Genomic DNA, 15,196 nt, shown 5'->3' on the forward strand with positions numbered 1-15,196 from the left:
TCAATTGTGGTTGACACTCTATTTTAATTTGAGAATATACATTAAAGTCTGATTGTTTAATTATTTATACATAGTCTCTTTTATGAATATCTTATCATTGTTAAGACACACATACTCTAAGAAATATCATAATTTATTTTGACAAGCCGTTTATTTTGGACATAAATTGTTAAAAAAAAAGGTTTAAGCATTCATAATTCATGCTAATTTGATACTTTGGCTTCACTATTTTCGCACTTATGAATGTTTCTCATACATGTCTATAATTTTAAATCTACATTTTTAACTCTACTATAACCAGATTATCTTGGCATGTACTTTGCTATTTGATATCTAAAAATCTTTACTCATTACAGAATGCTCAACCATTTATCTTTCAATTATGGATGGCAATTTAAGCCCAATCTGTGGGTACCCAGTCTAGCCTGACCTTAATGGATTGGATTTTACTCGGCCCAATAAATAATAGGGCCGGGTATGGGTTTTTAAAAAAAAAAAACCTGAAATGGGTCCGAGGTCAAGTCGAGTTCGGGTTTTAGTCATACTCGGCCCGAACCCAGCCTGAACTCGGCCTGTATACATATATAATATTAAAAAAAAAAATTAAAACCCTACTACCTTAATATAATTACTCTCTTTCATTCTTTTCAGAATTCATTTTTTTTAACTCTCAGCCACCTCCTCTCTCTCTTTCTCAAGCTCTCAAGATCTCTACCACCCTCTCTCTCTCTCTCTCTCTCTTAAGTTCTCATTACTGGTTGCCCTTTTTCTCTCTCAAGCTCTCATCGCCAGCCACCATCTTGGCCTTAGTTACTCCCCTCACGGCCTTGTTCAGCCTTATGCTCCTCACCTCGTTCAGCCCCACGGTCTCACACAACCTTGCCACCCTTTACCTCTCGATCCTTTCTCATTCTCACTCTCGTTTTCTCTCAACCAACCCTCACCTAGTCACAGAGGAGCACGGATCTCGTGGTGCTGCTGTTTGTCATGAAGGAGCACGGGATTGTTAGATCAAATATGAGGACGGGATTGTGTTTTCTATTTGTGATTTGTGTTTTTTTTTTTTTAAGTAAAAAATTTGTATTAACAGAGAAAGCAAAAAAACAAGCTAATTTGTGTTTCTATTTATGTTTGGGATTGTGATTTGTATTTTTTTTTTTTTTTGATGAGTGAAAAATCTATATTAACAAAGAAAAGCCAAAAAAAAAAAAAAAAAAAAGCTTTTTGTGTTTCTATATATGTTTGACAATCCAGTATAAGTATATGCATCATGGGTTCTTAATTATGCCATAGTGTAAGATTTTTTTTTTTTTAATCATATCATATTTTAAGTTGATTGGGCCTATTTTTGGCATCTGGGCCTTAAAAAAAAATAGATTGTGATTGGGCCATGATTTGGGCTGAGAATTAGGCCCAAATCTGGCCTAGCTGGACAGTGCCCATGGAGCTCGGTGGGCTGGATCTGGAGCCCAAATAAAAAATACGTTTAATAAACGGACTGGGTTCAGGTCATAGGTTTTAGCTATCGGGAATGGTAAAACCCGGCCCAAACCAGACCCGTTGTCATTCCTACTTTCAATTCATTTGCATGTAGTTATGTAAATGTCTCAATTGTTTCCTTAAAGCTCACAACAAACAATTAAACTAATATTGTCTTAATTTTATTATTTTTTTTACCCATTTTTTTTAAATGGGTTGGGTCACGAGTCAACCCGTTTTTGCTTTAGGTCAAAAAAATTGGGTTTGGGTTGGGTATTTTTCAGGTCAGGTTGGGTTTGAAAATTCTAACCCATTTTCCCATGTCTAATGTTATTCCCTGTCATTATTTGCATGTAAAGGAAAGGGAACCATATCACTAATCCAATTACTTTGTTACTATATATATAAATATATATATATATATATATATATATTCTGCCAACCTAGGTTACCTAATACTACCTCTTTTAAATCATCTCAAGTCTATTAGTCTTTGTTATATGGTAGAAGACAATTGCTAAATCTTGATTAAGACCTATTACTCTATTAGTCTCTTAGTGTCAAGATTAAGACCTCTCATCCTTCATTCCCGGAAAATTATTTACAGAAAATGAGGTGGTAGTGCCAGAAATGTTGCATGGCTTTTCAAATCAAGAAAAGTGAAAGATGGGCTAATGGCAGTAAAATTGGACTTGCAAATTAATAGCTTATTTTAAATGATAATTTGGAAACTTTTCTGCAAGTTGAAATGAGGAACTTTGGGTTTAATGAAGCATTTGTGAGATGGATTATGGAATGTGTGACATCTTTGTCATCTGTCGTTCTCATCTATGGGCAGAAGACAAGAGATGTCAAACCTAATAAAGGGCTCCTCTTACCTCTTTATTTTATGTCAGGAAGTCCTCTCAATGTTTAGAGCACTCCAATTGACATAGCAACAATAGCAATGCTGTCTTAGTTAACAACCAAATGTAAAACCTTTGACTCTGAAGTTGGAAGCTAGAATTCCTCAACCTCATCATCATAATCAACAAAAGTAACTCAGGACTAGGAACAATTTGAATTGGTTAAAATGTGCTTTATCAAGGCAATGGTCTATAGAACAAGGTGTGAAACCCAAAATTGCAAGCATGCAGAATATCTTTTGGTGCTTCATTCAAAGTTCACCTTTTGCATTGTGTTATAGAATTCATGAATGTAAAGGGAACTAAATTCCTTGAACAACAATTGTAATTTCCCCACCTTTAGTTCATATGCGTAAGTTGCTTATCTACAACATTTAATATGTGCCTTTCATTTTTCAATCTCTTATGTGGTCTATAAAATTGCTAATGAATGTTTTTACATTTCCTTTAGTCCAACAATAGAATCAGGGTTCTTCAAGTTCAATCTGAGCATTGCCATTTCCATTTTGAATAAATTTTTCCCTTCGTCCTTGCCCTTGAAGAGCATAGGCTTCTTCTCCATGAGCTGCATCATCCCCAATCTCAATCTCTTCATCGGTCATTCGAAGGGGTATTATAAGTCTAATGACATTGAGTATGATGGATGTAGCTACTACATTCCAACCTATAATAAAAGCTGCTGCTACCAACTGCTTCCAAAATTGAACTCCCCCCCTACCACCATAGAAGGACCCTTTTGAATTGGGGACAGGTAGGAACAGGCTCGAGAGGTATGGATGAGCAAAGAGTCCAGTAAGAGCTCCACCTAAGGTTCCTGCAACAGCATGAGTATGAAAGACACCAAGGGTGTCATCAACCTTTTGCAAAAATGGCAGCTTCTTGCTCAAAACCATCATTGTGTACCATGGAATAGTCCCAGAAGCTATTCCCATTACCAGGGCAGCCCAGCCTTGAACAAGACCTGTGAATTGCGGAAAGTTTGAGAATGTGGAGAAAATTGAATAAAGTATCCGCATAGCATAATTTTTAGAATACCATAAATTTTAAAATCATATATCATCAATCACATAAAAAAAATAAATAAATAAATAAATTCGAGATATTTATTTATTATGTTTCTAAGTGATATCAATCACATTCATTACTATATTTATTAGTAAATCTTATATAACGAAAATTGATAATAACCTAAATTTTGACTTTTTTTTTTTTTTTTTTTTTTTCATGGTATATGAAAGCAATAATGATACAACATTTTTTACAAGAGAATAGATTTCACAATTATTGGGTTAGTCAACTGTTTGTGGTGGACCCAACTATTACTAGCACACCCACCATTATTTCTTTGACCAAGTCAAATCTTGCAAACGTAGAAATTTTGTGCAACTTTTTAATGGTCGACTAACTTAGCAATGATGAAATTTATTTGTTGTGAAAAAAGTTGTTTTCATAGTTTTACTAATACGTAAGGAGGAAAATTCTCTTATAAGAATGTTCTCACCTGCACCAGGAGTTATACAGACCAACCCAGTTATCATTCCCTGGATGGCTCCAATCACAGATGGTTTCTTGAAGAATAACACATCCCAACATGTCCATACCAACAGACTGGTGGCTGCACAAATGTGAGTGTTGAGAACTGCCATAGACGAATCCACGTTGGCAGAAAAAGGATCTCCACCATTGAAACCAGTCCATCCCATCCAAAGAATTCCAGCACCAGCAAGTGCTAGTAATAGATTGTTAGGTGGGAATTCTTCTCGGTCCTCCCTCGATCTTGGTCCAACCTACAATGAAGACCAAGCAAAAGTCAAAGCTACTACTTATTTTCGTTGAATAATTTGATTCATTGGATGCTACACTATTGACTACTTTGCATAAATTCGTACACCCTTACTTAGATTATGATCCCGTGCATATACAATTGCTTTTAATGGCTGAGATTGAGAATTAAACAAAATATCTTTCAATATTGCCCCTCAAATAAAAATTACACTCCCACACAATATCCTAGTTATTAGACTAGGATCATAATCCATATTCCTTCATTTAAAATTTCACACAATTCCAGAATTAATATCTTTAAAAATGGATCGTGGTTCGTACTAAATATTTACGGGAAAAGTTAATGGATGCCCTAATGATATTTGTTTAATAAATATTTTTAGAATTTATTTTTTATGTGAAAAGAAAAATAGAATTAATTAACTTTTTATGTTTCCAATAAAAATATTATCAAAACTTTCTTAAGATAATCTATTAACAACTACGCGCCCATGAATGGGCGCAATATATATAAATCCAAAGATGTATTATGTATCTAATGTCGGAGCATTTAAAATTTTAAATAATTTATTGTTGAAACAAAAATTAAATAACATGGCACTTTGTACTTCGTTAAATCCATTAAATATTAAAATCTTAATGTTAAATGGAATCTCTTAATTGCCAGTGAAATAGAAAGATTTCCTTACCCAATAAGCTGCTGTGAATCCTGCTGCACCAGAAGCTAAATGGACAACATAACCACCTGAATAATCCATGACACCCCATTGGAAGAGGAAGCCACCACCCCATACACTGAATGCACCAACAGTGTAAGAGAAAGTGATCCATAGTGGTACAAAAGCCATCCAAGCTCTGATACTCATCCGACCCAGAACTGAACCAGCAAGCAAAATCACAGTCACAGCAGCAAAGGCATACTGGAAGAACACCATAGTAGCTGTAGGGTATAAGGGTGTAGCTGCAGCAGTAATATGTTTATACTGCGTGGAGGGTAAAACAGTTTGTAGTATCAAATAGTCTTGTGAAACAGCAAGGCCAGCTTTACCCCAAAATGGAAGAAGCTTTTCACCAAATGACATCTTGTAAGCCCACAATACCCAACAAGGCATTACAGCTGCAAAGGCAAATAGAGCCATGAAAGCTGAGTTTAGAGCCCATTTCTTCTTCACTAGGCCTGCATAGAGAATCACTAGCCCAGGCATGCCTTGCATGCCAACTAGTGCTGCAGATATCATCTGCCATGCATTGTCTCCTTTGTTTAGCCATTCAGGCACGGCTGGAACTAGGCCTTGAAGGTATGCCGATGGAACAACTGAAGAGTTTGCCATCTTTGGTGGGTCTTCAAGGTTGTAGCTCTGACCCCAAAGACCTTCACAGAGGGAGATTTAGGAGACCTCTAGTTATATAAAGAATACAGTGTGTGCTTTTGGATGTTTTTTTTTTTTTTTTTTTTTTTTTTTTTTTTTTTTTTTTTTTTTTTTTTAATGCGGTTGGATACTTAGATGATTCAAGATTCTATTTTCATAGTCAAAAGAAGCACCCGTTGCCATGGTGTTTTTATTTGAAATATCAAATATGTAGGATCCACTTTGTTGTCATCTAAGCATGATTTTGACTATTTTGTCAAAGTGATTGAATGAGATAATGTGCACGCACATACACACATATATAAATTGCATCTAGCTTAGAGTGGAAGCTGGATTTCTCATATCATATCTTTTTAAGGTAGATTATATTTTGATGTCCACTTAAATTATTTGTGATATAGAATTCCAATACGTCAATACCAATTCTTTTTAAAATAAATGGCTAAGATTTTAAAATTTTCATAATAGAGTTAAGGGTATGTTTTTGGATTAAATTTTTTTTTTTTTTTTTACTTTTATGTGTGATACTAATCAATGTTGTACATCTTTCTATCAATTGTATTCAAAGTTTATTGATTATTCCAACCATATCATTGGATTAGTTTTACCCTAAAGTTTTTGATAATTCAATTATTACAATAAGAGAGGAAGAATTAATATAAATCATGGACATTATGATATAAACATGAATATGTATATGTATTCTAATTAACATGTTCGGTGCGCTAATGCACCGAACATGATCCCAAATTTAATAAAAGATATTGTGCTGATGAATGCACAGAATCTCTCAAGCACATGAGGGAAGATTCCACCAGATTCTTGTCCAAAAGTCTTTGAATTCATAGAAATTTTGTTTATGCTAAAAGTCAAGATCTGAACTCACGCGAAGTTACGCATACAAGGACAGCGCCCACAGCCATAAATATCGGTGGGATCTACAGTACCAAGAATTTTCGCACCATGTTCATTATTCAAAGTTTTCCAAGCTGCTTGGGGTGTGAACATGGAAATTTGCGCATAAAACAAATGTGGGTTTATTGATTTTGGCAACTAGTAAACGCTGTTCATAGTCCCCACCTTTGAAACTGGATCTTATTATCAAACTGTTGTAGATGTCCTGATGTAATGCTTTTGTATTCTTTTCTTTCTTGTTTACTTTTGTTTGAATTGTCACATGATGCCGGCTAAGAATTGAACGGTTTGAGTAATAGTACTTCAACAAATATGTTGTGTGATGTAAAATCGATGAGTTCATGCCGAAAATTACTTTTTAATTATTTAGAAAAATAAAAAGGAATTATCACCTATATATGTCTATAAAAAATATGTGTTTAGATATGGTCTATAGTGTAGTTTTTTAAAGCCTACTTGTCTTTTATATAATTATATTACATGCAGAAGTGACCAGTGGAATCTGAATTTTGAATGTAGTAGGGCTGTAGTGGTGATAAAATATGACACCCACAAACGAAACCCCCACGTCATATAATTTTTTTATTTGTTGAAATTAAGAATTGCATAAAACGGATTAAACTTATGTGGATCTCTCTTTGGGATCTAAAATTCATTATTATTATTATTATTATTATTATTATTATTATTATTATTATATATTAAAAAAAAAGGGATATTCATCATTTTATAGTGTTGTTGTACACTTGTACTAAGAGCATCCACATTAGTAAATGCAAACATTTTGTAAATTTGAACATCTAAAATCTACTTTTTCTATTTTACACTTCAATTTTTACAAAACACCCATATCAGTTTATTTATTATACACATTTATTCAAATAAAATATTCAATCCACACCCACCATCAACCCACCCAGACACTATCATCAACCCACAAATCTTCAGCTAATTTATTCCTATCAAACACATAAACAATCAAAAAAAAAACACACACACACAAAATTCTAACTTTCTGAGCAGCCAAACAAAAACCTAGATAGACAAAAAGCAAAAGAAAGAAAGCAAAAGAAACCCAGGTAGAAAAGGTGTAGATGGGTCTCATGGAGCTACCCCAAGCGGCTTGCTTGGACTTTGTTAGGGTACTTTTTTTTAATACCTAATTTTATTTGAGTGCCACCTATTTATTTTCAAATACCACTAATAAGTTATTGAGTTTTCCTAAATATTTTTTACTCTACTATTATGTTAATAACAAATGTTTCATATCTCATCGCTTAAATTAGGTTATGATATAAATTATCACAAAAAGCCCAAAAACTCATATTTTATCCAATTTTATCATCATTATTTAGCTAAGCCCAAAACCGGCCCTATGAACCCAATACACACATCCTATTCGATTTAAAACTTAAGAATACTTATGCTTGGCAATATTTGAAAAACCCATGATTCAAATCCATAGCAAAACAATTTTATCAATGGAATTCAAATCCATAATCAAAGCCTATGGTTTAAACCCATGGCAATTTATTTATTCAAAACCCAATTCACATTAACAATATCAAAGCCCAATTCTCATTGGCAATATCAAAACCCAGTTTTCGTTGGCAATATTTAAAGCCTAATTTTCATTGGCAACATCAAAACCCAATTCTTATTGGCAATATCAAAGCCTAGTTCTCAAGCCCAGTTCTCATTGGCAATATTTAAAGCCCAATTCTCATTGGCAATATCAAAGCCCAGTTTTCGCTGGCAATATTTAAAGCCTAATTCTCATTAGCAATATCAAAACTCAATTCTCATTGGCAAAATCAAAAGCTCAACTTACGATAGCACTATTAAAAGCCCAAGTTAACTACTTGGCACTATTTATCGAAAGTCCAAGGTTATCAATGCTTGGCAAAATACTACATCATAATTATTTCACTTAAAAGTCCAATAATGAACAATACTTTAGATCCTTAAACCTATTACCATAATATTACAAGCTCATGGAATTTATGAATTATCTACTCTCAAAACCCATGGCAATCATCTTATAAAAACTCATGGAAAGATATGATTATTAGACCCATGACATTTATTTATTTCATATTATAAACTCATGTTCACTATCCATCTTACATCACAATATTCATAATATTTATTACCAAAACTCATGGTAATTATTCATCCTACATGTCCATTATGATTATTTATAGAGAAACTCATGAGAACATCACATTATTCCATTATAGTGGTTGTTACCATATTTATTTAAAACTCATGATAAATATTAATCTCAAGAAAAATATTGGAGGCCATTATTTAAAAAAAGCTCCAAGGAAAATATCATTTACAAAGTAATCCATAGTAAAAATTATGAGGAGTTATTTAAAGCCCATGAGAATTAATACCCAAAATCTATCATAAATATTTATTAAAGCTCATAGATTCATTTTATTTCTACTAACAACTAAAGCCCATAAGGAGTAAAAAACCCATGGCAAAGCATGTCTTTAATGCCCATTTTGTAGGCCTAAGAATCTCGTGGAGAAGGGAGCAAGCCCAAGCAAAGAAAAGGCCATGTGGCCCAACTAAAAGTGCTGAAATGGAGCAAAGTTCCAGCCCAAAAAGGTCCCAACAGGAGGCTTGAAAGTGGGCAACCAGCCCTTGTTCATCCTTAACCAAAGAAACAATTAGGGACCCCTACAAGAGAACCAAACCTTTGAGGATGAACTAGGGGCCGTCCCATCAGTTTTCTGCCACCCTCTGCCTGACGTGAATAATGTCCAAGGATTGTCATATCAGCTGAAGTCCAAAGGATGATGGGACTCCATCATCTTCGTCAAGACTACATCTTTAGCGGAAGGGGAGTTGAAACCAAATCATCCAAACTTCAACAAATTAATGCTATAAATGTTAAAAACGTTCAAGACATGATTCATGAGCCAAGCCCATGAATCCTAAAGGGGAAAATTTGGGAACATATGGTTTGGAGGGCATAAAGGAATCTCCAGCGGAACCCTCTGAAATGGGCTTAAACTTTGACATCTTGCTTGGGGTGTTGAATTCTACTTCCTAGGGTCCAAATTTTAGTTGCAGCATTAGGGTTTGTTCTTGATACTTGCCTTAATCTCATTGGCTGAACACAATCTCAACAATCTTAACATTTAATGCAAGATTACCCCAAACACTCCAAAATCCCACCATTACCCAAAGAAGCAAGGCAGCCCCAAAAGCAAATCTCCCATTTTTAGGCCAAATCCAGGTTATTAATGCAGCTATTTGGCTCACTTGAATCAGGCCTACGTTTTTTTGGATTCTTGTTAATTAATACTTCTTTAAAAATCTATTATAAAAGCAAAAGCATCTCAGCCCACAAGGGGGGACAGACTCCCTCTGAAATTCCTGATCTATTTGCCATTTTACTGGTAGTTTAGCTCTCTTTAAGCTCACTACTCATCCCCTTTAGCCCACACTCATCTAACCTCAGATATTCTTTTCTCTCCTTTACACAATCATAGCTTATAAATGTCTCCCAATTAGTCACAGGTAGCTACCCTCTCTGAAACTCTTGATTTATTTGCCATTTTACTTGTGGTTCTCCTTAAGCTCACCACTCATCCCCCTTAAGCTCACCACTCATCCCCCTTTAGCCCACTACTCACTAAAGCCTTAACCTCAGTGTTAATCCCATCTCACTCACTCAAAACAGCCCACATTACCTCATTCATGCCTTATGCACACATACTCATCAAAATCTTAGTTTAATACTTACAACACTGAGCTGGGATCTCTCTCTCCCTTCATTCCATCCTATTTTCCCTCTTATATTTGTAACTATAAAGCCTTTAATACTTGTTTAGTATTATTATGATAAAGGTCATAATGTTTTGGAAACTATAGAAGTTTTCCCTTATGTTGACTTAATAATAATAAGGAAAACATATGATTTTTACCATGTAAACACACTTATTAACCTGAAAATTTCCCTACTGCTGGAGATAATACTGTACCACTAGAGGACTAATTTGAACTATGATGCTGTAAAAGGACTACTAATATAACAAACTAACAACAGTAACGCATTTATTGTACTTTATTGTTATCTTCTTGTTAGGGTGCAACCTCCGTCTCTTGCTTAGGCGGGCTTACATGACACTAAAAGCCTTTGGGCTTTATTTCAAGGGCCCATTGTCTTGTTTCGGCTTGGCTACCCCATATTCTATTTGGGAACATCAAAAATTTTCCCCTCAACAGACTTCAACTTGGTAGATAGGTCTCATGGGTTATTAAGAGTTTTTGAGCAATCTGGCAAATGGGTCTCAACTAATGTTGCTGAGAATCGAGAGTTTTTGAGCAATCTAGAAGAGGAATTGAGTTTCAAAGCGATCTGGATGTAGGCGAAGGATGTTGGAACGGCGGCATCATTTTGGCTCGCCGGAATATCAAATTGAAGAATGACAACATCATTCAGTTAGTCATGCACTCAAGTCATGGCTGTTAAGGAAGAATAGTGATCGGCGGTAGTGGAGAGTGAGGTAAGAGTGAGCAACAGAGACAAGGAGAGAGAAAAAATTATTAAAATATTAAATACAAGTGCTGCAATAACCGTGCATATATGCACGGTTACTGTAGCAAATGTGCAAATATGCATACTTATAGAAGCACTAATGTGGAGCATTTTTGAGGCAAAATGTGTAAAATTTGTCTTTTTCTATTATGGAAGACTTTGCATCCATTGATGTGGATGCTCTAAGTCTTTATTCTGGCCAGCACTTGAATTTGGTGTAGAAGTCGAAATTGGTCATGCTATTTTGGAATGTGACTGTGAAGTAATCATGAAAGCTTTGGGAGAAGATGGAAGGGCTCTAGCCTCCTTTGATCCGTTGATTCAAGATTCTAAGTTTTTCTCTAGATTTTTTAGTCAAATACTATACTCTCATGTTAGAAGAGATGCTAATAAACTTGTCCATAGTCTGGTTACGTATTCTTTTAATGTCACAAACTATGCTGTGTGGATGGACGATATTCCACCGTAGTTTTATTTTGTTTTTTAGGTTGATATAGTTGGTCTTCATTAATAAAGTTTTCAGGTTTTCTTTTATAAAAAAAAAAAAAAAAAAAAGTATAAGTTTTATTTTATTTTATAAAATTGGTGGACAAAATTAATATATGATTTCTTGTATATATTGAATTTGTCAATGAAATTTAATCATGTAACTTATCCATGTAGTGCAAATTATATATCTTCTTTCAAAGATAATTAAATTAATGATATGATTCTTTTAAAAATATAAAGAATTAATGATACGATTCATTGATCAATAGAAATAAGTTGGTATTATTTAATTGAAAAACTTATCATACAACATAAAACTAAATATAAAAATAAAAAATAAAAAATAAAAAAACCTAAAATCTTTTAAAACTAGTCAGATATACGTGGTTTAATATTTCCCTGAGTATATGAAAAGGGTGAGATTTAGGGAGTTTTAAAACTGTAAAATTTAATTTCCTTAAACAAGGATTTAAGGTATAGTTTAGAATGATAAAATATAATTTTCCCTAAAATCAAAATGAGAATAAAAAAATGTGGGGGACTATATATCCTTGGATACTTCTTTTTCTTTCTTTTGATACCATCCTTGGATACTTCTTCTGAATGTTTTATATGCTATTAATTTCGTACCAAACGACTTAGGAGTAGAGTACGGATTACGGATTACCAATTCTATTATAGGTATGATTAATTAACTTTTTTCAGAATCAAAGGTATGATTAATTTTGTATATCATACTTTTCCCTTACACATCTATAAACGTTTACTTTAATTTAAAAAATTGAATTTGAAACATTTTATATATATATATATATATATATATATATATACACACACACATATATATATATAATTAAGGTAAAAGAGTCTTATAGTTTAATTAACAAATCCTGATATTTCTAATGTCCAAAGGATTAATCCGTCTTTTTTATTGTAATTAATCAAATTATACAAAAGAAAATATATATTGGAGTTAGGCTTATGGATAACAATTGTAGGTACGACATCTCAAATATACAGATTGCTTGGCTTGCAACCAGATTTATATCCACAACTGGGTTTTTGAGGTTGGAAATTAACTCAAAAGCAAGATGGTGTGGCTAATGGCTGTCAGCCAATAATTTTATACAATGGAATTGGTAAATATGGAGTGAGGGGACAGAGCCAATGAGGATTTTGAACAAGTTGACATGTGATGTGAGTGGCCATAAAGAAGAATTAGACCCATTTAGAATCAAAAAGCAAAGAATTTATGAGGTTTTTTCAATTGAGGAAATCTTGCACTGGCCTTGTTGTGACAATCTTGTTGTCTTTTTGTTATTTGGTTTCAATTTCTTTGCAGTATTGTTCATTTGTTTGGCATATATGTAAATGCCACACTTGGATGACTTTTCAATTAACGCGTTAAACTAGACTCAGAAAACTTTGTTCTATAAGTAAATTCCAAGAGAGTAATTAATGGACCAAATGGTTTTTCTGTTTTTGTGTGTAGCTCATAGTTAGGCTCCAATTTTTCCACAGAAACGACGGATGCAATGTCTTCCTCAAGGATATATGTAGTATTTATATATAGCTTAACAAATGTGGGTGGAATTTATAAAAAGCTTGGCCTGCACAATCAAGCAGAACGAAAGGCAAACTCCAGTAGTGCCATCATTCAGAAATTAATTCATTCTATTGATTGGTTACTTCTTTGGATACAATCCTCCTATCTACTTTCTCAAAATGGAAAAAAAAAAAAAAATTAAGGGGGAAACACAAATTTTCATTCTAGTTTCTCCTTGAAACATGAAATTCCAGAAAATTTGAGTATATCATCTAATCTTATGTGGTAATGTTTTATACGTAAATCATTAAATATTCATAAAAACAAACAATGAATTAATCATATGATGATCCCTATCATTATTATTTTCATATAAAATATAAATCCATCACATGTGGACTTTGTATTACGCACAAAAAACCCCATGGAGGTTAAGTGCTATACTTAGAGCATTAGTATTGGTGGTGCTAAAAAATTATATTGCTATATTTAGATGCGGTTTGGATCTGCGTCCACGGCTTTTTTTTTTTTTTTTTTTTTTTTTTTTGCTTCAGTAGCACCTTTTAACTAAGAGAATCCACAACAGTGGAGCTAAGAATTTAGCTTTTTAACTCCACCAAAAATTACTTTATCTATTTTACCTATATACATGCTGCAGCAGTGGAGCTATTTTAGCTTTTAACACAATAAAATAATATAAATATCACAATAAAATAATATATCCACTACAATAAACAACAATCACAACCACTTGCAACCGTCACCGCTACCGCCGCCGCCGCTGTCGCTACCACTGCCACCGCCGCTGCCACCGTCATCGTCGTCGCCGCCTCTTTTACCGCCACCGCCAATAAATTGTGAGTCAATTTCTATATCCCCATTCATGATTCCCGTGATATATGTTAGGTCTCTACGTAACTCTGTATCTCTATGTGACTCCATCAAATTAGAAAAAAAAAAATATAAACTTCCCTGCACACAGACAATTCCCAAACTAACATTTATATCTACACAACAAATTACAGAGACATTTATAGACATTTACAGAGACAAATTACACAACAAACTTACATTTACAGAGACATTTATATCAACACAACAAATGTAAACTTCCCTGCACACAGAAAATTCTCAAACGTAACATTATGGTTTTGTGCAACACAACAAATTACAGAGACAACAAAACATATAAACTTCCCTGCACAAATTACAGAGACCACAAGAACTTCTATTACAAGAAAACCACACAACAAATTCCTGCAAACAGAAAATTCTCAATACATTTCTCCATTCAGATGTTATACACAGCAAAAACAACAAAAAAATAATACCATTTGCCCAAAACAACATAGCGACAACACCATTTTTCACCACAAAATAACACTAAACCCAGAAAAATTAAGCCAAAACAACAAACACCTAGATGAAAAAATTCACTACAAAAGAAGAGAGAGCACTGACCTGAAGTGGATCGGCTGGGACGGCATGGGCTGAGGCGTAGGCTAGGAGATGAGAGAGATGAGAGCTTGAGAGATGAGAGAGAGGAGAGCTTGACAGATGAGAGAGATGAGAGCTTGATGAGAGAGAGCATGATGAGATAGAATAAAAGAAATGGAAAAAAATAAAGTAAGTTGCATTATTTTAATCAGAGGTTGAATAATTTTTTTTTTTTTTTTAGATGTCTGCTACAGTGCACATCTATCTATAGATGTGCACTGTAGCAAATTAGCAAAAAATTATAACTTTACCTCCACTGCTGCAAGGCTTTTTTGGTATACTGGTAGAGTTAAAATAGCATTATAGCTTTATAGTAGTAAACAATGCACTCGTGCATTGTTCACGGATCCCACAAATTACACTTTCTAGCAACTTTTTCATTAAAAATGGGCTCTACGACACTATTCACATATTTAAAAATTATTTTATTACAATATTTTCAGTTTTCAATTTTAACAAAATAAGTTCTATTCAAACAGACCTTTAATACTACCAATTACAAAATTAAGGCTACAATGGTGGAGGTATGGTTAAAAATTTTAGCTTCTCAACTACTGTATACGGCCAAAAATGACGGTATACTGTAGCTCATAAGCTAAACCAATATATTATATTTTATTGGTCCCTCTAATTAAATAATATTTCTTCTCTC

The 15,196-nt window shown here is 33.7% G+C and overlaps 1 protein-coding gene across 1 annotated transcript; it reads right to left on the minus strand.

Annotated features, from left to right (window-relative positions):
• Positions 1-2,630: 2,630 nt before the first annotated feature.
• LOC126692435 (ammonium transporter 3 member 3-like) lies at positions 2,631-5,590 on the minus strand. The gene is made up of 3 exons (XM_050388051.1): positions 4,859-5,590; positions 3,886-4,171; positions 2,631-3,345 (listed from the first exon to the last, which is right to left on the minus strand). The coding sequence occupies exons 1-3, from the start codon at positions 5,498-5,500 to the stop codon at positions 2,849-2,851; spliced, it is 1,425 nt and encodes a 474-aa protein (XP_050244008.1). The 5' UTR covers positions 5,501-5,590; the 3' UTR covers positions 2,631-2,848.
• Between the last annotated feature and the right edge of the window lie 9,606 nt (positions 5,591-15,196).

This window comes from Quercus robur, chromosome 7 (genome assembly GCF_932294415.1).
Source record: "Quercus robur chromosome 7, dhQueRobu3.1, whole genome shotgun sequence".
In the NCBI taxonomy this organism is placed as follows: domain Eukaryota; kingdom Viridiplantae; phylum Streptophyta; class Magnoliopsida; order Fagales; family Fagaceae; genus Quercus; species Quercus robur.

Bases quoted from the DNA above. Each gene is read 5' to 3' on its own strand.
- LOC126692435 (XM_050388051.1), bottom strand. From the start codon at position 5,500: ATGGCAAACTCTTCAGTTGTTCCATCGGCATACCTTCAAGGCCTAGTT. The intron at 4,172-4,858 runs GTAAGGAAATCT...TCTTCATTGTAG, and splicing joins GATTCACAGCAGCTTATTGG to GTTGGACCAAGATCGAGGGA. The intron at 3,346-3,885 runs GTGAGAACATTC...CGCAATTCACAG, and splicing joins CTGTATAACTCCTGGTGCAG to GTCTTGTTCAAGGCTGGGCT.